Raw genomic sequence first — 23,582 nt, forward strand, 5'->3', positions numbered from 1 at the left:
ACAGATGATTTCTGTTACTTTTAAATACACAAGTTTAATTAATCTGATTTAAATAAAAATGTAACATGTTAGAAATTTACTTCAACTGCGATAGTTTTATATTATCTTGTGTAAATAGCAAGATGTACAAAAGAGATACTTTTAAGCTCGCAGATCAAAAAACTTTGTTGTATTTTGTATTGTAAATGCAAAAAAATAAATATAAAAAATCTCTTCTCAAAGATTTGCCTCAAAATTAATCGTCAGGAGAAAAAGATTATCGATGTTCAACCGATGCTCCAAGAAAAGGACAATCCTATGGATCTTTTTTATTGATAGTAAAAGAAAAATAATGGACTTCAGGAAGATCCTATCCCGTCCTTACTTCTACGGGAGATATTGCTGTATTTTAGCACCATCTATAGGCTAATAGACCGCCATGTTGCGTACATAACCTTGTTCTGGTAGTTTGATGTCAACTGATGTTAACATGGCGCCTTTACCTGTCGGAGTGCGATGAATCTGGATGAATTTCTGTGGAGACAATTTCCATGATTTCCATCGTGATCCGTATTTAGCATCTAGTTAAAGGATGCCCGTTGACATCAATCGTTTGACAGAGGGCTGGCTAGAACTAGAGAGCGACCCGGGTTAGTTATCGTTACTTTTGAAATGCATCTATCAATAGCTGGTCAAGAATGTCAAATTGTGATGTTTTGTACCTTAGAAAGTATTTTTGTGTCATAAAATTGTAGCAAGTAGAGTTATAACGCTTTTGCTTGCAGGCTTGTTCACGCTGCTCTTGGAAGACTTCGGAGTGAAGGGCGTTCAAGTGGAGGAGATCTATGATCTCCAGAAATCCCTGGAAGGTCCGGTCTATGGCTTCATCTTTCTGTTTCGGTGGATCGAGGAGCGACGATCTAGGCGGAAGGTCGTAGAGCAAGATGAAAGCTTCGTCAAAGATGAGGAGATTGTTAATAATATATTCTTTGCACAACAGGTATGGTGCACAATTTTTATCTCGTTAATTTATCCCGGGCTGTGTACAGCTCTTTGGAGCCGCGACATACGTGTCACTGTCAAAATTGAGCCTTGCATTTAACGATAATTAAATATTTAATTAAATTGACTTTTGAAGCGCGCGATATAGGTAGCCGACATATCGATGTCTGTGTCGAATTTTACTCCAACAGCACGCATATGTAAGACTGTTACGACAACGGAGCGGATTGAATTTGAGATTTTTTGTTGTTAATTTAAATGATTAATTTATTAATTTAATTTATTAATTTAATTACCGGTTGATAGTTTTATAATTAAATTGCTTATTGCCCGGGATCCACAGCTGATCGCGCGGCGCAATGTCTCGATGATTGCTCCCTCAAATGACGTTTATGTTTGCGTTAACGTTTTTATATATGTGAAATATTTGTTTTTTTTTGTAAAATAATGTTTTATAACTGTTACAGGTTGTTCCCAACAGCTGTGCCACTCATGCACTGCTTTCAGTTCTGTTGAATTGCCCAAGTATTCATCTGGGTACAACTCTGTCTCGTTTGAAGATGCATACTTCTGGAATGTGTCCAGAGAATAAAGGTTGGGCAATCGGCAATACACCAGAACTAGCCTGCGCGCATAATTCACATGCTATGCCACAGGCAAAGAGACGGCAGGACAAGAACACTGGGGTGTCCACAGGCAGATTTACCGGTGAGGCTTTCCACTTTGTGAGTTATGTACCGATAAACGGTAGACTCTTTGAGCTGGACGGCCTGAAACCTTATCCCATGGATCATGGGCCATGGAAAGAGCACGAGGAATGGACGGAGCAGTTCAGACGTGTCATTACCGATCGTTTAGGCATGGCGACTGGCGAACAACTGCAAGACATCAGATTCAATCTCATGGCTGTTGTACCCGATAGACGTCTCGCTATCTCACATAAATTAACGATGCTGAAGACCAACAGACAGATAGTCTTAGAGGCTTTACAGCAACTGATGAAATTGAGCCATCAAGATGGCAGTAACGCCGAGAAGAATTCACATAAAGAGATCGATCCTGATAAAGAAAAACAGTACGAGAAAAGAGCTAAAACCGAAGATGAAAATAGGTTGCCTACTAAAACAGAGATCGAAGAATCTTCTACAATTCCCACTATTAATGTCGAAAGAAATAATGATTCTGCAGTGGTGATGGACGAATCGGTTTCTGGCATCGCATCTGGGAAAACCGAAACCACGTAAATAACAATTAATTTTATTCATATAACTCACATTGTTATTTCTAATTTTAGAACATCTTGTTCGATTGATAAAGTAAAATTAAGTTTTGGAATAGGAAAAACTGATACCAGAAAATATAATAAACATAAATTTGGATTTTTTAATTAATAAGTTATATCTTTTCAGATTACATGATCTATTACACTTACTTTTTTAATTATACACAGACAGATGTGGCGCCTATATCTGTCTCTCAGTGTACAGTTTTGTCAATGTTATAATTTTAATATAAATGATTTATATTTCAGCGGAATGGAGAAAGTGGTAATGTGCGCGCTGGATTACGCCACGCCACTACGAATTCAAACGTCGCCAGCTCACAGTTCGTCAAGTACAGATACTTCGTCAGAAATTGGATCGGCTTTTAACTCACCTACTCAAGGTAAAGGAAGTTTTATTTCATGGTAATACGTCACACAGTCGTCTGGTAGTGCATACTTTCTTGCTCTGGCAAAATATCAAGGTATTCGGACACGTCATATGGATCGATTTAATTTCTTCGGAATCCGGCATGTTATAACAGATGTAATAATGAGAATCGGAAGCAGGATCTTTTATCTTGCCCAGCTCTTGACATAATTTTTTCTCAGACGTTTCTTCAACATGCATAGCTGTACTTTGATTTTCAACTGACTTGATGAATATTTTATTTGCAGGAAACCTGTTGCGCGTGCACGTTTTTACGCTCTCGATGTCGCAGATTCGCGAATTTACGTTAAAGGCTGTATACGGTGGACAAAAGTACTCCACTACGGTAGCAGTTTTCGGCTCGCATGTGTAATAACGGTTACAATCTGTTCTGTTCGGAAGACGGACGTTCCTTGTACACGCCACGGCGCTAACGGTGTGGGATGTTAACTGATGTGCCACGGCTTTATACTGGTCAATCGTAAAATACTGTTTGTTCCCGAGATTATCGCTTATTCTTATTACATTGTTGTCAGAGTCCAGACTGTTGATTAGCAGCTCCAAGGTGTTCTCTGTTGAAACGGTGCTCGTCGTCGTAACGCTGCTCGCTTGAGGGTCACTGTTTTCCAACATTTCGGTCGGTTCCCCGTTATGTAATTCATTTTTTTCTGTATAACTTTGCATGAAATAACTCAACGATATATTTCGCTCACGATCATGGGACGTGAAAATAACGATGGTTTGAGTTGGATTTATATCTTTAACGGGTATCGACAAAGAATTCGATATCGCAGCTAATGCTTCCTTGTGCAACCAACTTGTCAAATTGTTCAACCATTTGTAATGACTATCTACGATATTTTTATATTCTTGTAATGGAGACAATGGCAATTGTTCTTGATTATTCGTGTATAGGTAATTCTTGTGGTACGATGCGTTTTTCACGCTTTTGTCATTGTGCGTTGTTTTATCCGATTCTTCAAATTCGATTAAAGGATACGCGGTTATCCCTTTAGTTGTCGAATCAGAAAAGTTTTCAATCACATAGGACGAGTCGATCGTTTCCGAAAATTCTAAAGGATCCTGCGTGTATCCTAGATAGCTCGTGTTCATTGAATCGATTAATTGGGATGTATCATACTTTGTTATAGGCGCACGCTCGGTTGAGAGCGTATCGCACGTCCAAATATCACCAGGTACCACACAGATTCGTAAATACGGTTGGAATACCTAAAATCGTATTTCAAACATTTGTTAGAACATTCAGCGCTATTAGAATTACGAAAGTCTCCTGTTTATTCAATTGATTAACGTCTTACCAAGCCTTTGGCACATTTCGTCGGGACCCACACGTAACCGCCGCCAGGTAGATTTACACAATTGTAAAAAATCGTGCAGCTCGTTAAATGTGGCTTTCTCGGTTCCGGACATTTCGAAGAGCCTGTCAAGCAGATCAGACTCCACGCGAGAAGAAGCGATACGAAACGCATCCCGGAACCCAACTACTGCAGACTACAATTCGTGGGTCTACCTCGAGATACTATGTACTTTTCACATGCGCGTACACACTCATGCATCTCTGAAATGTTTCGTTTCACACCTTTCACGTACAGTTATCTGACCCATCTACTATATACTGCTCCTCTGCCGGTTTCTAATCATGTAGATTTTAAAAAATACTTTGTGCAGAGTAAAAGCAGACATTTTGAGATCATAAAATTATTAACATTAAATTTAAAAACCTTTGACTGCTAAATAAAAGTAAATTTATTTTTATATTTTCTAGCTTGGGGTTGGAATTCTGGTCAAAGCAGTCCTACGTCGACCAAGGACTTCAAGAAATTCGTGGTAATCAGAGTCGCTGGCGACGAAAAGAACGAGGCAGGTCTGAGTGGGTATCAAAAAAAATTTTTTTGTAACGATAAATTCGTCAGTTATTTAATATTGAAATGTTGCTTTTACAGGCCGCTCTCTTGGAAATATCAATATAAACGGGAAGAGATTGGTTGCCGATAGCGGCCATTTACACAAGAAGGTTTGCTTATCAGGCGAAGTTAGAATTCCACACGCAAGGGTGAAGACTAGCAATGGCGACACAGTCATAGAAGAGAAAAAGGTTGAAAAAATCGACCCCAAGCTGTGCTCCAAGTATCCGGAGTTGTTTGAGCCTCATACGTTTGCACCTAAAGATCTTTTGGCGCTATTGAAAAATTTAGAACACGAAATCAGCGTGTGCGAGACCAGCTTAAAAGACGAGAACGACAAAAGAAACAAGTACAAGGTTGGTTTTTTTACTTCACAAAGCGCTTACTATTTTTAATAATAAAACTTACAGCTGATAATTATAATATTTTATTTCATTCCGCGCGATTATAAGTTACAGCTTATTACAGGTTATATTCATAACCACTTTGTAATATTTCCAAGTTTTTTTTTTTTTTTTTTTTTTAATGATAGGAATTATATGAATCTTTTTTTTCAGATCGATGATTGCCGGAGAACGCATAATTACGACGAATTTATTTGCACTTTTCTTTCGATGCTAGCTCAGCAAGGCAAGTTGGCGGAGTTGGTTCAGCAACATCTAACATTAAAGAAACATTCTTCCGTTTCAGTAAATAGGGTTCACAGGTGCGTTTTCACATTTGATTGATCGATATTTGATTGCTTAGAATTTTCACGCAATTGATAAAGTAATTGTTCAATTGATCTGTGAAGTAACTAATTTCTAAAGTTAAATTTTAATATATTTTTAGGTCTTCGAAAAAGTCTGACACCCGTCAAAACTCCTCACGCAGACGCCGTGGTAGAACAAAATGTAAAAAACGAAAGTAATTTTTAATTAACGTAGATTTAAGGCTTAGGGCATTGTTCCATCTATTTGGAACTATTGAAATTGTTTATAATAGACACACACGAAACGCATATTATGGAAACTACTTAATAGTTTTACAGAAACCGTATAAAGAAGCTATATATAGAAAAGCAATCTTACAAGGATAAATCTAGAGCTCAAAACTAGAAAAAAAAAAAAAGATTATGAATTACTTATTTTCCAAGTCATTATAACATATATATATTTTTTTCTTTATTATATTCTTTATATAACCACACTCATGCGTGATATTTAATTGTCGAAAGTATTTATGCTTCTACAAGAATGTAGTCTTGCTTATTTTTCGAAGTTTTTCTGTCTTCAAATGTTATTTCGTATAAAATATATAACTTATTGAGAAAACACAGGACGTATGATGATGTTAAAAAAGGAAGAGGTTTTGTGTCAAAAACATTGAAAATATTTATTTATCGGTATTCATATACAAGTACACTACACGCGCTGTGGATATGTCCCTTAGTCTAAATACTTACATCTCCGAGCAGCCGGAGAAAGGAGAACCAAACTCATTCGATTGGTTGGAATTACGGTCGTTTTGTTTCTTTTAAATTGTAAATCGGACGACGGGTCATCGATTCTCGCCTCTAAGTCGCTTTACCGTTAGTATAGTGCATAGGAACTGTAGTCGAAACGCGCGCGAACGATTTCGTGGGGCACAATTGAGGAGATAGCGGAAGAAGGATTTAAAAGGAGAGAAAGGGGGTGAAAGTGTCGTTCCTTCTCCGGCCGACATTCCGGCGGTTCTCGTAACTGCTTTTTGGCAAAAGGGTGCGATTATATATGTACAATTTGTAAGGTGTCGGCTCTCTCGCGATCACATTGCGTTATCGCGATCGTTCGAGGCGAGCAAGACAAAGTGCGCGAGTACTCGGGATACACGTGTATGTACGTATGTGGATCCGACTTGGTGTGAAATGTATTAAATCCAGAATCGCGTCGAGACCTCGTCGTTGATCGCGAAAATCGTGGTCGCTCGTTAGTCAACAATAGAAGACAATGTATTTACACGGTGCAGCATCTTCGTTCCTCTCGTCGGTCACCAGGATGCCCAGAGACGCAGCGAGGGAACGCGTATGACTTCGTCGTTACAACAGGCACTCTCGGTATCTTACAGAGACGCGACTGCGAAACGCAGCGGTGTTGTTGACAAACGTCGTTTTAAAAAACAGCGTATTCGGAGCTTGACAACGACGATTCAAAACATTTTATTGCTATTTACGTTGTATCCTGCTTGCGCTAATCAACGATTAAACGTCTGCATTATGTTCGCTTAGGGCTCAAGAAAGTTGAAAATCCGGCAATGATCGAGGTCCCTCGCGCAATCGTCGCAAATTACGGAATTTACATGCCGTGCGAAATATGGAATATTCTTAAAGAGAAACACAATGTAAAAAAAAAAAAAAAGTACAGAGGCAAGAGAAAAATTAAGGCGAGATCCTGTCCGTGAAAGATGCGACGAATCGTCTCGCGAGAGTCTTCGAACCGCCGTCGAGCTTGCGCAAGTTCCAACATCTTTTTCGTCGTCGTCGCCGTACGCTCCACCGTATATAACACAGGCGATTAGTGTACAATAAATAGAAATGCCTTTAGCTATTTACGGTTCCCGGGTTAACGTCGATTCGCGCCTCTATCGCTCTAGCGTATCACATGTGGTAAAAACGAATAGTTGATCGTTCAGGGACAATGATCAAGTAAAATATCGCCGGTTCTCTCTCGATATCGCCGACTTAACTTCATCATCATCAGACAAATATCCTCGCATTCCCTTTCTCTTTGCGCCCTTCGAGAAAAATCACACTTTGGTTCCGGCCAGCGATTCGCGCCGATTAACGCGACTATCGGTTTCGACCGGTCTGTTACAATATAACGCAATCTGTTAGCGCAATCTCTCGCACCTTCGATTCGGCAACGGCACATCGAGCGCTGCACGTACGTCACACGGCTCGTTTCAATGATATCGAAAAATACATTAATTTGAAAAAAATATATATATGCATATTATATATATTTCTTGCAAGTACATGCTATGTAAATATATATTACATACACCTATAGGCTCGCTTAATACTTCAATACGCGCTAAATTCCGCTTTCCGAGAGGACTTTCCGCGGCGATTGTACATCGAGTTAACATTTCTCGTCCGGCGTTTTGTAACACAGATGCACTTTCGTTTCCTTTATACATGTACATATATACAGATACACTCGCCATTACGACTGTAGCATGGATTTAATAGCAAAAGTATAAAAAAAAAAAAGAAGAAGACAACGGACAGTCGCGCAAAAGTGAGAAAATTTTGGCGTGCGTGCCGGGGAAATGCTGCCTCGCGATGCCTGTCTCTTTTTCCCCGCGGTCAGATCCGGATTGACCAGCGTGATTCGATTCTGAAAACGTTCGAGGGAACGAAGGAGAGAAAAGGGCAAGAAATCCGTAAACTCGCGGGGCTTTTTCAAGTTTCAAGAGATGCGACGGAATAAGCAATAAATAAGAAAGCGAATTCGAAGTAAATGTACCAGCGAACCGAATTACAATTATCTAAAGTTTTAATCAGAGTAAACGTTGCTTCCGAAAGTTTCCGATGATCGGCAAACAATCGTGTAGGTGTATATGATCGACCAGGTTTTGAATAAATAAATCGAGGACAAGTTGGAGCTACGCTTCGAGGCTTCAATGCGTAAAATCGCCACATGATCACGAACAGGAAAACGATGACGATGATAATGGCGATGAGGTAATGAATAAAGAAAAAAAAAAAAAAAGAAAGAAGAAAAAAAGAGGAAGAAGAGGAAAAATATAATCCCTGCTTTGCGGGAATAAAATTGTATTATGAATAATCGATGGTAGTGAGATAGCCGGTTGCGCGACCAATCATCAATCGGGGGAGTAACTCGCGCGTAACAATGCTTCGTTTAATGCAGACCGCGGCACTTTGTTCACCCGATCGCGCCGATCACCCTCGACACATCTGCCCGAATTGACAAAGCTCTAATTAACGATAATGGTAATAATAGAAGAACGATTAGTCTACAGGAGTCTTACAACGTAACTTACAGCGCTACATATATCGCATCGGCTCTTAACTTCTAGTTCCCGCTTCGCTTCGGGATTAAAAGTGGAGAACGCCCTTTAACCCTTCGACCGGTAGCCGTCGAATCCACGAAGGGGGACTCGCATTCCAAAACGACGCAAACTGACGTCTCTCGTCTATATCACAATAAGTTATAAGTTTTATCGAAGAGGAAGCCTCGCGTTCTTCGGGGGAGGATGTAATCTACGGGTTAAAGGATTAAAGTTATTCGCGGACGTAGCGAGAATCTCGTTGCACTTTACGGCTGGTGGCTCTCGTGCAACGAGCAGATCGACAGCAATCGATAATTGCAAATTACCCACGAAGAATTCGCGAGTATTCTATATTGAATGAACAAGTTGCTGCTGTGGATCTGCTTCCGTTGCACCGGCACGCAACAACTCTTCGCACGGTCTTCATTCTTTAAATAAACGTCGTTTTTTTTTTTTCTTTTTTTTTCCTTACAAAATCTTCTGCCTCAATCGCGAACGCGGCGCAAATGAAATCTTCGCAACGGTCTAAGGACCCTTCCCACGCGTCTTCCGGACGACGTCTCCGTGTTCAATTTCCAAACTACCCTGGCATGCATCCAAGGAGAAGAAAAATTTGCAGTGACCCGCAAAAGAAAGCCGGCTGGTTCTTCACGGTCCGGTAACCGCGGTGGCGGCGGGGTGACCCGTCACCAGGCTGTCCGCGGCTGCGGCCGCCGCCGCCGCCGCTGCGACAGGTTTCCCAAGACGGAATATGGATTGCAGGTTTGCGACCTCGGTCGCGAGACGGTCCAGCTTCATCTTCACCTCCCGGTCGCTCTCCGAGACTGTGGTGACGGTCGGACCGGTCCACTCGGCGCCTAAAGAAATGCCGGAGTCGCGTTCATCGCTGGAACCCTCGTCCCAGGGCGGCGACGCTCTCGGTCCCGGCTCCTGCTTGATACCCTGAAGAGCAAGGAGTGCACTCGCGGCGTCCTTGTCGCCGATGCGCGACTTGTGCCTGAGCTTGTGAGGCAAACTGTTGTTGGCGGCTGGGTTGTTTTGCGAGCCCACAACCATTTGCGGACCGGCCTCGTCGCCGCTGCCCGATGATAATTCGAAGGGCGACTGTGCTCGGCGTCCGCGCGACGACAGATTAAGCGCGCTTGTGGTGTCCAGGTGGTGCATCGCCGGGTGAGAGTACGGATACTGGAAGCTCTCGGCCTCCGGATAAGCGGTCGTCTCGGGCACGTAAAGCTGTGCCGGCGATCTGGGAGAACGGGCGCCGCTCACCGGTTGATGGATCACCGACGTGTGCACCGGGCTGGGTGTGCGCGTATAAAGAAGCGCAGCCGTTGCCGGTATCTTTGCGCGCTTAACGCTGATGGTGGGTTCCGCGGGCAGCGCGGCTAGCACGTGTTCCGTGCTGATGACAGACTCACCGCAAATGCCGAATTTTTCGCGTATCGCCTCCAGCTGCGTCTTGAGAATGTGGTTCTCCTTGCTGAGCTCCATCACTCGCTGCTCTAGGACCATGTCGTTGAATCGGCGCTTCTCGCGCGACCGCTTGGCCGCCTCGTTGTTGCGCCTGCGACGGTCCCAGTAGCTGTCATCCTTCTTATTGTCCGGAATGAACTCGCGCTGCTTGCGCTGTGAGAACAGCTCTTTACGTATGTCGAAGTTGGGTGGGAAATTCTCGGGATGCGTCGTCACCTGTGATCCGTCGTGATGAAGGTGCTGCTGCTGCTGCTGTTGCTGCTGCTGCTGAGGCTGCGCTTGCTGACCCTGGTGATGGTGGTGATGATGCGGCGGCTGAGGCTGCTGCTGCGGTGGCGGTGGCTGCTGCTGAGGCTGGTGCTGATGCTGCTGCTGAATCGCGCTCGAGGGCCCACCGTGATGACCAGGATGGGTGAGGGGCACCGTCAGGGGTCCGTGGGCATCATGAGGCCCGCCGTGAGGCGCGCCGTGACCGCCACCGTGGGCCATTGTGTGCGTGGCCGGCATATTGCTATTTAGACATGCGGTCTCACCATTGATGGGCGATCCACTTTGGCGGGCGACAAACTCTGCCACCATAATTTGTCTTCTTAATACATCTGAAACGAAAAAAAAAATAGGCTGCTTAATCAAACGAAATGGAGATTTCGCCAGCTTTTATCTCATTTCGCGTGCGTGACGTGTGTGTATGTGTATGTAAGAGTGTCGCATTTATTAGCGGCGATGACGAAACTCGCGTTCCGTTCCAGAAAACGGCAATAATATATACGTCAGAGAGACAGGACTGGCTAATGATCAAATTCACGTACGTTGTATGTGTTTAATAAAAGAGAAAGAAAGAGAGAGAGAGAGAGAGAGAGAGATTTTCAAGAGTTTCTCGAAGGAATATCGCATGGAAAACGATGGTTAACCGCCCCTTCAATTTTTTCGCTTGCAGTCGAATACTAAGCAGTCGCCAAGACGTCTTGCAACGAAAGACGGAGGTGAGAAACTTACAGACTGTGCTAGAAAAGATTATTTGGTCACTTCTTAGAAATCTGTCACTTTCGAGCGGTCGTAAATAAGATTTATGGCCTTTCGAACTGGTCACTTCAATGTTTGTTTTCGGTAGTCGAGACGAGTTCGGCGACGAAGCGACGGTTACTTTTTTTTTTTCGACGCGCTCGCGCCCGGCACGCGCCGCTAATCTTTTCCGAGAATCCACGCGGACTCGGTTTTCTATCCGTGCAAGACGATCACGGTGTAACGTCCAATCAACGACCGACCCGGGCCAATCAACGATCGAGTCTATCGATTGTCTCACTTTATTCGCGTTTCCTCGATCAATTCTCTCTTTTCCTCGAAGGGCCGAAATCTCCAACGGTCACGGTCACTGCAATTTCAGTCTAGTTGCGGAGCCTCGAGCGCGAGGACGTACATCTAATCGCTCCGCAATTACCGGTAATTTCGACCGCGGATAGGAAGTTTCCGCGTACGATTAAGTATCAACGTCGTCAATTCGGGTACGAACGATCGTTCTCTGTACTTTTCTGCCATTCCACTCATCGTTTTGTACTTTATTTCGGACTCTGAAAAAGTGCTTCGGAAGAAAAAGGTTATGGCTCCAGCGGAGCGCGCGAAGCGTCCGACCTGAAGATCGCCGTGTCGCTCGCGTCCGACCTGAACGTCTTCGCGTCCGACTCGCTTCACTCGCAACGATATTCAACGGGTTCCAACGACCGCCATTATCTGTGCGTGAATTCTGCACCCAGCCCGTCTTCGTCGCGGCCGATATTCTCATCCCGTTGGAAGAAATTATTTTCGAGGATCTTGAGGAGGACAAAGTGCACGAAGCGCATTTCATCTGAAACGTAATGCACGACATATCGCGGCCGGTCTCATTCGCCGGTCTTGGCGTTGTTCATTCCGCCGACGATTCCGCCGATCGAAGAATCAGTGATCTCGCTTTACATCGTGGACGGCTTCTTATCCTGAGCTCGAGGACGACACGAGTGAAGACCCGACGAAAGTGATCAACGCTACGGATATCGAGTGTGGAAATTCGCGCAACAGCTGATCGTTCGTCGCGCTTCTTAATTTAAACCGTAAAAAATCGCCGCGATAATCCACCGTCATTCTTTCGGTCGTTCGTCTCTCGAGTGACAGTGTTAGTGATAGTGATTTGAAAAAAAAAAAAGCAGAGCAGTGTAATACAGTGTTAAGTGATTTAAAGTGCTACAACACGTCAGGATAATCCAGGATACCACCCCAGAAGGAAGGAAGGAAGGAAGGAAGGAAGGAAGGAAGGAAGGAAGGAAGGAAGGAAGGAAGGAAGGAAGGAAGGAAGGAAAGCTGAACTGACGGAAAACAACCTAACCTAACCTATCCGGAGGATACAAATGTAAGTACACTCAATTGTAATTTCAAGTAATAATAAAATAGAGATACGTCGTCATTCACGATTTCTTACGCAACGATCGATATTCCGCAAAACCGGCCCTCCTTGATCTTTTCGATACGCGAATGGAAATTCGACGCGTCGCCCGTGATTCCGATACGTTTTCAGAACGATCGACCAATTATAGCAGCGACACTTTCGAGATAACATTCCTCGATTTCGGACGGAGGTGCCCCGCCGAGGGGAAACGGTGACGCAAGTTCGTATAATTAGGTTGTCCCGCGTCAATAATCGGCTCGCGATTAAACGTCCACGCTACGGGGGCGAGCGTACATACCTTCGTCGCGCGATCGCGCGTTTATTTTTAACCTACGATCGCGGATAGAAATACATCCGCTCGCGTTGCCTTCGAGCGACGCGTAAAGCCTTAATCCGAGCGGCGGATGCGCTGAACGGTTACGCAACCGCACACGTGCGTTCGTCGAGCCGATCCACGTGTTCGGGATTGTCGAGCGACCGCGGTCGTTGGAACAGGCGGAAAACACGCGTTTGCTCGACCTTCGATATTCGCTGCACGCTTCCCGGCGAGGGCATTAACGCTATCGCACTAGTTACGGCTATCGAGACGAGCGAGAAAAACTCTTCTTTTTTTCCGATCTTCACTCGCGAATTTAATTATCAGTCACTCCGCGACGAACCCTGCACTCGTAGGACTATCTACCTTTAGACGAGATAAGTTTATACGTTACGTAAATTGACCGTTCCATATGCGAGAATATTTTAATCGTCGTAATAAATACGGCGTGTGCCAATCGCGTCCGCTTATCGTCGCCACGATAATCGAGTGCTCGGTTTCGTAAAGGCACACGTTTTATATTCCAAGCATCTAGATCGAACTTGATTTGAAAGTCGGTGCGGCAATTTCACAACCATTCATTAACGAGAAAATTTAAATGCGAGACGATCTAATCATCTTTAAAAAAATAATTTTTAACACCCAAGAAATTCTGCATTTAATTTATTTTTTATACTTAATATAAACAAACGTCTCAGCCACACCTTTTTTTTTATTCGCTTCGGAACTCTCGTTATGCTGGAAATCTATTCATAGACTCGTTACACTGTCCTAATCGCGGGAAATAAGAACTTGGTCATATATTGTTGCGCAACTATTAGTGAACTTTAGCTCCTCCTGGCAGTCAAGTGATAAAGCGTTTCGCGCGACGGATGTAACGATATGTAATGCCGTTATGTAAGTCGCCAGCTAACGCGCTCATTTCCGCGGAAGTGCCGCGTGCTCGTCGTAAGACGCGTTAATGAACGTCGAGTCTCCGCAGAATTTAGGCTTCGTCAATACTCGCGGCGTCTTCATCCGAGTCCATCGTTCGGTCGCGTTTATTTGTCCGAGCTCGATCCACGATCGATCGAAAGAAGATTAAAAAAAAGAATTAATTTTCGAGCGTAAAACGGGGCGAAAATTTGCAAAACGTTTTCATCGAGTGAAAATTCTCTAAAAGGTTCGTTCCACCCATCGGCCTGAATTCGTTTTAACGGGAACAAACGAAGAAAATAACCGCAAACAAACAATCCAGCTCTATTACCGCGACGGGGTTAACCGATACGAGAAATACCCGACCGCAAATTCTCCAAAACGGAAACCACGCCGAAAAGTTCGTCGCGGAGACTCGTGACGAAGATTTCTAGGATCTCGATATGGAAATCGGACGACTCAACACCGACGCGCTCGTTATTTAATACGATCTTACGCAACCCGCCGCTTGTTTTTCAGAAGTTCACCGGTGACTCATTAATTCCGTGACTCTCCGTCAATTGGGTCGAATAATTCGTGCTCGCGTAACGCGGAGAGGTGCATCAACACCGCGCGCTATGCGTCACGTCGCGGAGAATCAGAATAATTGAGAAATCCTCGGAATCCTCGGATGACGCTTTTTCCGCGAGTCGGTAAAATTTTAAACGGAGTCATCGCGATCGACCGAACTGCGCGGACACGCTCGCAAGAACTTCCCCAAGATTTTAAAGACCGTGTCGACTAGGATATTCGTCGACTTCTCTCGAGTCGCATTGCCGACGCATTACGACACAACCGGCTTTGAAAGTCGCAGCGGTCGGTCGGTTTCCTCGATATATATCAAAGTGCGCGTGATACAGGCAGTGATATATCGACGCACGAAACGCCGACGAAAATTGAGCAATCTCGCGGAATTCCAGCTGCCCAATTACGTACGACGAGTTGCACGTGACTCACCTTTATCCGTCGATCCGACCTGTCGATTTTTCTGCGTCCCGCCCGCCCGGGAGCCGCCCACGTGAATCACGAGACTCGTGTAAACGACACCGATCATCGGTCGAGAAACAATTCTAAAGTAGAATCGAGCGCGCGCGAAGGAGAAGCCTTTTAAAACTTTTTCTCTTTGTAAAAGAAGGAAAGAAAAGTTTGCAGATTAATCGGGAGAAAGATTAAAGATCCAAGAACGTACGTTGATATCGCAATTTTGTGAAATCTCGATGGACCCGCTCCAAAAGTGTTGGCGACTTCCGCCCACGGCGGAACGACTCTCCCCTCCTTAAACACGGTACTCTTCTGCGCTTTGAAATTAGCTCGAAATTATTTCGGTGAATCGTGAATCGCCGCGGTCTATTTCAAAGTAGCGCGAATCACGCTCTGATCTCGGACACGTCGATCGGTCGTGCGCGCGTCTACGACGGAGAAGCGGATTTCGCGGACGATTCTTTCGCGTCGGCGTTTTTAATTAAGCGCGTAAACAACGTTGTTGATCGCCGGCGGTGAGCCGCGAAACGATGGCGCAGCGTCGTCAACGTCGGCTAATATAATTCCGACGCAGAACCGCGCAAACAACCGCGTTCGCGGCGATAGCTCGCGTTTCGCGTCGCGCCGTGACGCACGCGGAAACGCGGCGCAACGTGACGTGCGCCACGTGTTACGGCCGGGAAATCACGTTCCATTCTTCCGCTTGCGACAGAAGCGGAATAATCGACGAATTCGGCGGCGAGGAGGTTCGCGTTTCGCAAAAATCCCTCGCTTACCGCGCGTGCCACTTTTTCCTTTCCTCCCTCCCTCCCCCGTGCAGAAAACCGGACAAATAGACCAGCGCGCGCGTTTGCATAACGATACTTATCTATGATAATTCCCCGCTAGGGAGGAGGCGCTGACATCATTTGTCGAAAATTAAATCGCCAGTGAAGAATAGGCGCGACGAATAATTCCATCGTCATCCTTCCGCTCTCCCTCCCTTTTATTTTTTTTTTTCTACGTCGCGATCCACGATCTAGCGGTTATGAAACAATTGCGTCACGTATAAATCAACGAAGACACGTAAAGGCGCATTCTGATATTGCAATCGGCCTGTAGAAAGATTCATGTGACGTCAACATGTAAAACGTTGTTCTGTTATTTTTATCGGCGGGCGCAGGTGCCTTCTGCGGAAATAAACGGTTATGAAATTCTAACGCGCGAAACTTAATGGAATTGTTACGCAATCTCATCGATCGCTGACGCTTTCGTACATCATTATTCCGAGCATCGCCGCTTAATTAATCGGCCGACTCTAGATTCCATCCATAATAAGGTTCGCGTGCGGCGTAAAGCCTCCCTTTCTCTCTCCTTGGTTTCTGGTTCGCGTGATCTAGCGGCAGATGTGGGGGCTAACAGACGATTTCGCGCATTTTTCCGCGGACAAGGCGTCATCGGCGAGCGAGGAACTGAATCACGTAAACGACGTTGCTTTTCTCGCAATCGCTTTGGCCAAATCATCGCCACGTACACATACGTTACGCGCGTGGGTTGCACCCACGGATTTTCCGACGGAACGTCACGACTCACCGTTGCGCAACCGTTTATACGTCCGCTTGATTTCGAAAAAAGAAGGGAAAAAAAAAAAAAAATTGACACGGAAGCACGAGACAAGCCTCGACGACGACTCGGTCTAGATATAATTTCATTTCGTGAGCTCACTATACCGCCGTATCGCCCCTCCTCCTCCTCGCGACGATGAAGAACTCGTCCTTCCGAAATATTAGACTACGCAGTTAATATTCCCGAGATAGCGCACTATCTTTAGGTCTTACGATTATCTACATTTTTCTCGCTCCACTTTTGCCCGTTGTCCCGAGGCAGGAGGAAATTAGATCAGCTTGGTCGAATCATGCGTTAGTATTTTGTTTCGCTGTTGTTGTTGTTCGCGGCCAACTGCGTTTTCCTCTGGCAATTCCTCCGCGCGTCTCCCCCGCAGTAGCTCCTGCCGCGGCAATCAATCGGCATTTCCGAGGAAATCTTATCTCCCGTCCCCTCCATCTCCACCGGTATCGCCTAATTTTCCGGGAACGTTGCGAGAAGAAAGAGAGAGAACGATTCGCGGAGGGGTAAAGAAGGAGGACGAAGCGCCGTTGTTCGTACGAGAGGGCACGTGTTCCGGCCGCGTGTTGCGCAATGCGACGGGCTGCACGTGGCCTGCCGCTGCGTGCACGGCACAAGCGGTCGCATTTGCGTCTCGACGCCGCGACTCGCGCACTCCTTCCGGGAAGGCAAGCCCGCCGTCCCGGGGATTTAATGCGTATCGCGAATTTCGGGCGTTCTGGGTTTTTCACCGCGGCTGACCGGCGCCCGCCGACTCTTTCCCGCATTGCGGCGAATTGCGTTTGAAATCGCGCCCCGCGACGCAATTATGCGACTATTATATGTATAGATATATAATATCCGAGCATTATGTACGTACGTAAATTTAATACGCAATACTTGTAAAATAAAAAAACGATGTGTACGACATACGAGATATTGTTTGGCGTCGCAACTTCCGCGGAGCGTTTGCTGCGTAAAACGATCACTTGCGAAATCGCCGTCGGTTTAGAATACAAAATAATTAGCGACGTATTATGTGCCGGCCGATGAGTAATAATTAGCGTGATATCACGCGGTATCTCGATTAAGTCATCCGTTGACCCGGTGCCAACGTTTATTTTTTTTTTTGTTCCTCTTCTCCTGACGCGCTCGTTCGAGGAAGCGGCTTACAATGTGCACGCGCAACGTTTTCTCACCCGCGTGCATGTGGGTCCCCGCCGTGTGTATTTTCCCGGAAATTTATTTACATTATTTCTCGGTCGGAAAATATCGCGACAGCACGGAAGTCTAAAATTATTATATTAAGACGAGACGCCCCGAACGTAGTTATCACAATTTCTCGGAGTCCCGGGACGAAAGCTAGGACGAAATCTCGCGACGATTGTAGATGAGACGGACAAAAATTTCAACCGAACCAAAAAGAAAGAAGGGAGAGAAGCGGACGTGTAATAAATAAGTCGGGCGCGCGGCGTTTGCGTCCGAGCGTCATGTTCCTCGGGCAGAGTGCGGCCGTGCGGCGGATATTATTACTTGCGGAACGTGCGTTTCAGAAAAACCGCTGAATAGGATGCGCGCGAACGACCCGAAAATAGTCTGGGTACGACGAACTTGAGCGCGTCCGCGCGCGCGGGTACGCGTAAAGGCATGTGCACAATGCTGGGGCCACTCGACACCCACCACCCGGCCGTGGCTAACGTGTTACGATTGCGGTCAGCGCTCACGTAACCGCGAGCTGATACCGTTATCGGCCTTTGCCAAGGCATTTCGAACCGGTCTCCGATTTCGTTTCCCACTCATTATGCAACCGGCCCGCCGTGATAACGCGCCATAGATCATCAGCGAAACGAGAAAGGAAAATTTTACGACGCGCGCCTGCCGAGATCGCAGATTAAATCCCCGTGGGGGAGGAGGGATCACGAGATTGTAATCGCACGCGTGTATGTGCCCAAGGTTCCCAGAGCCCCGGTGCGCCGATAAGAAATTCCGGAAGAACGGTCTCGAGAGGTTGGCGTCTCTCGCCAAGGCGCGGGACCAAGGCCGGGTTGACGGGCGACACCCGGTATAGTCGGTATTATAGTCGCGTAACAGAGGCACGCTTTGTCGTTACGTAATCGTGCGTCACGCGGCCGGCTTGATACGATTCCGCGCGGGGAAGAGGCCGGGCAGAAGCGAGACCGAATTACACGGGACGCGTGCGTCGCGTGGTGGGCTTCCACACATTTTAGACCATCTCGAGTCCGCTGTGCAATTATCCCAGTTTCCACGGAATTTTAATCGCGCCCGATCGCGCGCTCTATTGTATCTCGCTAGGAGGAGGAGGGGGTGGAAGGATAACTCGCTTCTGAAAGATTTGTCGGCAACGGACACGTTTCGATCGTGTTTCTCGCACGTTGTCGCACGTTCTGATGAGTCGGCGATCCACGTGAGATCCACAACGTTTCCTTACAACGCGCCCCGCGGTCGGCCTTCCGATTACACGTGACACGAGCGGATAACGAGCCAAGGCTTTTGCGCAAAAGCGTTTATCCTCGTTACGTAGTAGACGTACGAGCGCGATGACAACATCGTTAGACGCGATCGACGTTCCTCCTTCTTTTTGCGCGAGCCGCGGAAAACCATTCCGTTCCGAAAATTATGAACGCGCGACGTACAATCGTGCGCGCACCGAGCGTTTTACAACGAGCGATTACAACATTTTAATCAAGACTTTCGTCATGCTCGGACACGTGAGCGCGCTCGTGTGACCAAAAATAATCCCGCGATATTTTTCTGAATATCCCGTTACCTCGCTGCCTTTACGTTTTAATTAAAAAATAAAAAAAAAAAAAAAAGATAATAAAATAAACCAGTTTAAGATAAAAGGTCCCAGTGAATATTCATGCATTTCGAAAAAATTAGCTGCTTATACATTCTAAACCATCTCGCATATTTTCGACGTTCTGTTTTAAATTATGCGGCGCAAAACGTTAATTAGAACGATTAACGATTAAAAACGACCTTTTACCTTAAAGCGACTGACAAATGCGGTGCTTCTTCAATCGGCAGCGGTTAAAATTAAGTACCGCAATTCGATTTAGGTAACTACGTGGAATCGCGCGGCCTTCTAACGTGCGGTTCACGATTCTTCGGGGTGCCGCGGCGGCGGTGGTGTGAAAGTCGCTTAAGAAATAACGCCGTGCGTGATGCAACTGTTAGCACATAGCGCGCAAACGCTCGCGCAATTCGCGCGAGTCAGTTCGCCTTGTGTTGTTGCGGCCGTCCCGTCCCGTCCGCCACGTGACTGCAACACGTGCAGGCTGTTATGCTAGACCATTCACCTTCGTTGCATAATATGAGCGGGAAAAGGTCATCTGCGGCGAACAACGGAGTCTGATATTTGCTAATATGATCGATAAACCGTCGCGGCCTCCGATCACGATCGCGGAATTCGGCCGCTCGATCTGCGCGACGTAAGACGAATTAACACCTCTGACGCAATTCCCGGTCGTTGAAACGTTAACTATCCGCAATCATTTTTTTTTGTGTAAGCTATTTCTTGTAAGTTTAGAGAGATGAGCTTAGAACAGTTCGCTGATCGTTTCGCGGGATACCGTTCTGCGCGAGGGAGAAGGGATGATCCTAAAATTTCCTGACACCCGTCGATATCGTTTAAATAAGAAATAGAGCGGCGCAAACACAGATACAAGGGCCGCGTTGCTCGCCCACCGTGTCTCTCTCCTACCTCCTTCTCTCGCTCTCTTTCTCTTTGCACCGCGGGTGATCGATGAACGGCCGATGACGCAACGTATAATCCACAATGTCCGAGACGCGACGACACGTATGTACCTAGATATCGCCGGTATATCCGGCCCGCGCGCGTGCATACACGGATCGGAGAACCGTAACTGGCGATTAACTACACTCGTGACCGTACCGCCTTGCGAGAGTAACACCTGCGAATAAGTATATTTCCGCGCAGCGCAGATACCGCTAATCCGTTCCGCGACAATATCGGTCGGCTGATAAACTCGATTTCTTTCGCGGGGACCCGATTCGGTGCTAATTGGACGGGTCGAGGCTCGTTTCCTCTCTATTGTAAAATAAATGTTCCGTCATCCCAAGGTTTGATATATTTAACCCGCTTACCGCGAGTGATATCACGTTATCGGCAACTTATATATAACTTATTTATCCGTTTATCTATTTAATTGCCGGAATATCCGGCGGTTGTGCGATTCCGTAATCGGCAACGCAACTTTGGTTATCTTTTTCTCTCTCTTTTTTTTCTCTCTCTCTCGTTTTCCACGTACAAGTCAATTTCCCTTCTGGGCCCTGAATTTTATGGTTTCTTCGAGGATTTTTCACTGACGGATCGGGTCACGTCCGAGTCTAAGCGTTCCCGTGAGTGCACGTGCGTGCCCTTCGGCCAGTACCAGTCAAGTTTATTGCACAGACGGTTTGCGCTACGAGGCTGAGAAAGCCCCCGTAAATTGGGCCGTGGCCCACTTCGATAGAGAGCCATAGCGGCGCGCAGCGCAAGGTGGGAGAGGACCGAGGGAGAGAGGTGGAGGCAAGTCGAACGTAATGAGAGAAGGTGGACGAGTGAGAGGGGGAGTTTCCCGTTTCGCGAGAGGATTTTGCGATCGGCGGATCGCTTTTAGCAGCTGTCCCAGTCGTCCACGTGGAAAGGCTCGCTCGCGCGATCGATTGTCGCAGTCCGAAGGAACTGTATCGCCGCGCCTCCGCGGCGTAGGGTTTTAATTAATCAAACTCGCCGCCACGACTAATTTTTAATTATATTTAAAAAATCCGTCTCCGCTAACGAGCAGAGACGGAGCCTTACGTGCGGCCTGAGTATCGATTCCTCTCGCGTAATCGTGCTCGAGCGGCGGCGGCGCGACCGAAAGGATAAAAATAATATCCGACCTTGATCCTTGATCGCGATGCATTTCGCAAACGCGTCCGCGGCGCGACGGCGAAACCGCGCTCCAACGAATTCAATTTTGCGCGCGATCGAAACCGCGAGAAGAAATCTCGAGTCTTCCTTTATCTCGGCAGCTCGTCCCTCTCGACGGCGGGGGAGGAGGGAGGAGGGCAGCGGTGCGGCAGAGAGGAAAAGAATGACGCAACAAGCGCGAATGAGCGGCGACGTGTTGCACGCACTTTCGTAAGCCACCGATAGCGAAGATCGTTTTATCCTCGTGGACGTTATCCGCGTGACGTCACCGCCCGCGTATTAATTGCACTTCTCGAAAGCTTCGGGGTCGTCCTTATCTACACCTGCGTTATTTGAGAGCCCGCGTGATTCAGCCGCGAATATCGCGGCGATAAGATATGCACCGCGGCAGCCGGACAATGGATGCATCCCGGGACGATCACGTTCGCGAATATCACAAAGCGTGATATTGCGTCATTCGCGCGCGCTCATGGATCGCCAATTACTCGGTGCGTTCGCGAAATCGCGAGAAGAGTCCGTGTTTTCACGAAAAAATTAATTTTTTTTTAATATACGCAAATTTAATCGTTAAAAGATAATTTTGCCATTACAACGTATTCCAATATGTATTATGATACATTGAGTTTTAACGCACTTACGAACAACTGCATTCACTATACGAGGCAAGATTTATAATTAATTAAATAATCATAATTAAATCTGTATCACAGTCTTTTACGAACTCGACAGTTAGTATTATACATTTTTGCTTGGCGTTTATTCGCGAAGAGATCGATTTGACGTTCCGTGACAATTTCACCCTGTCCACGAGAAATTATCGCTCCCGACAGCATCTCGCGCTCAGAGCTTAGTAAAAGTACTAATAACCCTGCTCGTGTTTTTTTTTTCCTCTTTCACTTCGACTACGAATATTAGACTGCGTTGGAAATTTTTAATCATTCGTGTTTGAAAATTTGAACGACAGAGATGTCCAGATTTAAGAACGCGTTTGGACCTTTACTTGAATTCGCTCGCGAGGTGTCGATCTTGGAAATCTCGAGCTGACGTGGGATCTGTCAAAACGACGCGCGGGACTCAAAGGTTTGCGCGCCGGATGCACGTGCGCTGAGACGCTGCTTCCAACGTCGAGATTTGACAGCGAGTCAACATTCGCGCTGAAGCGCCGCGTTGCTTTTCGAAACCTCGGGGGTCGGAAAACTTGGTCAACCGCGCGCGGTTTAATTTAATCGTCCTCTCCGTCGCGAACGAATTGGCGTGACCGCGTCGCGATTTCGCAACGAAATGAAAGGATTGCGAGCGGCGCGCGAGCCAAGGTACGGTTTTACTCACCAATCTTGAAAGATTCCGTCGATCCAAAACGCGCGATGGAACAGCGATCCACTTTGTCCGTCGATCCTGGCGATCTTCGGTAGCGCGAACGGTCGGGAGGCGTGCAAGTCCCCTCGTGCCACAGGCGTAACTATCGCGGCGCGATCGTCGAAACGGGAACAGCACGCGGTGCTCCGTTCATCGAACCTCCGGCGCGGCTGTCACAGCGACATAACAGTCGGCCCCGTAACACGAATCTCGGCTGCTCGAGAAGAAACGGCCCGTATCCACCGGCACTCGTCGAAAACAGTACGTACGGTTCGTCCGCGGCACTCGCGACGATACCGTGCACTTCCGTAGAAGGACAGAAAATAATCAAGAAAACGATCGAGCCCTTCCTCCCTCCTGGGCGAAGCGGTGAACTTGAACTCCGCGGGGTGACGGCGCGACACGCGCGGGCGTCTTTGCACTGCGTGAGTTCGGCGACGGCAAACGGCTGTATATATAGCGGCGTGTGTACGCGAGAACGTATGCGATACTTTGCGTCGTGTATATGCGTGCGGGCTTCACCGTGCGAGAGAGGACCGTAAGATCGCGCGCGTCCGCACGCTACGAAGCTGGACTGACAACTGACTGGCACGCGCACCGCGTGAAACTCCGACGGCAACTGCCGTGCTGCCGTCTTGGCCCCAATGTCGTCTGGCTTCGACGTCGAGAAGGCTGACTGACTGGACGGGGTTTGCCGCGCGCACGTCCGCTACATGTGTGCATACGTCGGTGAACGTAGGTCGCGGGCGACGGGGTAGGGGACAAGTTTACTCCTGGTTTATACTCCGCTTATGTGTGACGGTCTCCCTCCACTTCTGCGCGCGCGCTCGTTCTCGGCCTCCCTCACCACGGCGTCATTCCCTTTATCCCCCGCGCTTCTGCGTCAGACCGTCCGGTCCTCCACTCGCCGTGCGTTGCGCGACGACCTCCTCGC

The 23,582-nt window shown here is 47.0% G+C and overlaps 4 protein-coding genes across 6 annotated transcripts in view; 2 read left to right on the forward strand and 2 right to left on the reverse strand.

Annotated features, from left to right (window-relative positions):
* Window positions 1–447: 447 nt before the first annotated feature.
* Window positions 448–5,910, forward strand: Calypso (ubiquitin carboxyl-terminal hydrolase calypso). Its single transcript, XM_070656383.1, has 8 exons — window positions 448–629; window positions 765–979; window positions 1,449–2,221; window positions 2,513–2,646; window positions 4,459–4,563; window positions 4,637–4,953; window positions 5,155–5,303; window positions 5,429–5,910. The coding sequence occupies exons 1-8, from the start codon at window positions 572–574 to the stop codon at window positions 5,505–5,507; spliced, it is 1,830 nt and encodes a 609-aa protein (XP_070512484.1). The 5' UTR covers window positions 448–571; the 3' UTR covers window positions 5,508–5,910.
* Window positions 2,640–4,169, reverse strand: LOC139102487 (uncharacterized). Its single transcript, XM_070656406.1, has 2 exons — window positions 3,992–4,169; window positions 2,640–3,902 (listed from the first exon to the last, which is right to left on the reverse strand). Exons 1-2 carry the CDS (start codon window positions 4,160–4,162, stop codon window positions 2,664–2,666), a joined length of 1,410 nt encoding a protein of 469 aa, XP_070512507.1. The 5' UTR covers window positions 4,163–4,169; the 3' UTR covers window positions 2,640–2,663.
* Window positions 5,911–5,945: 35 nt separating the features above from the next.
* Window positions 5,946–23,566, reverse strand: LOC139102477 (uncharacterized). Of its 3 annotated transcripts, none has more exons than XM_070656387.1 (3): window positions 22,622–23,566; window positions 10,319–10,701; window positions 5,946–10,246 (listed from the first exon to the last, which is right to left on the reverse strand). In XM_070656387.1, exons 2-3 carry the CDS (start codon window positions 10,679–10,681, stop codon window positions 9,278–9,280), a joined length of 1,332 nt encoding a protein of 443 aa, XP_070512488.1. In that variant the 5' UTR covers window positions 10,682–10,701; window positions 22,622–23,566; the 3' UTR covers window positions 5,946–9,277. The 3 variants fall into 3 exon arrangements, with proteins under 3 accessions (XP_070512488.1, XP_070512487.1, XP_070512486.1); XM_070656386.1 differs by having other exon boundaries at window positions 5,946–10,255; XM_070656385.1 differs by having other exon boundaries at window positions 5,946–10,701; window positions 22,622–23,563.
* LOC139102485 (caveolin-3) overlaps window positions 10,708–23,582 on the forward strand; it is a 124,188-nt gene continuing 111,313 nt past the window's right edge. Inside the window, exon 1 of the mRNA XM_070656401.1 lies at window positions 10,708–12,482. The gene's annotated coding sequence lies outside the window, so the exon portion shown is untranslated. The remainder of the gene's footprint in view (window positions 12,483–23,582) is intronic.

This window comes from Cardiocondyla obscurior, linkage group LG05 (genome assembly GCF_019399895.1).
Source record: "Cardiocondyla obscurior isolate alpha-2009 linkage group LG05, Cobs3.1, whole genome shotgun sequence".
Taxonomy (NCBI): Eukaryota; Metazoa; Arthropoda; class Insecta; order Hymenoptera; family Formicidae; genus Cardiocondyla; species Cardiocondyla obscurior.

Bases quoted from the DNA above. Each gene is read 5' to 3' on its own strand.
- Calypso (XM_070656383.1), top strand. From the start codon at position 572: ATGCCCGTTGACATCAATCGTTTGACAGAGGGCTGGCTAGAACTAGAG. The intron at 980-1,448 runs GTATGGTGCACA...TAACTGTTACAG, and splicing joins ATATATTCTTTGCACAACAG to GTTGTTCCCAACAGCTGTGC. The intron at 2,222-2,512 runs GTAAATAACAAT...TTTATATTTCAG, and splicing joins TCTGGGAAAACCGAAACCAC to CGGAATGGAGAAAGTGGTAA.
- LOC139102487 (XM_070656406.1), bottom strand. From the start codon at position 4,162: ATGCGTTTCGTATCGCTTCTTCTCGCGTGGAGTCTGATCTGCTTGACA. The intron at 3,903-3,991 runs GTAAGACGTTAA...ATACGATTTTAG, and splicing joins CGAAATGTGCCAAAGGCTTG to GTATTCCAACCGTATTTACG.
- LOC139102477 (XM_070656385.1), bottom strand. From the start codon at position 10,681: ATGGTGGCAGAGTTTGTCGCCCGCCAAAGTGGATCGCCCATCAATGGT.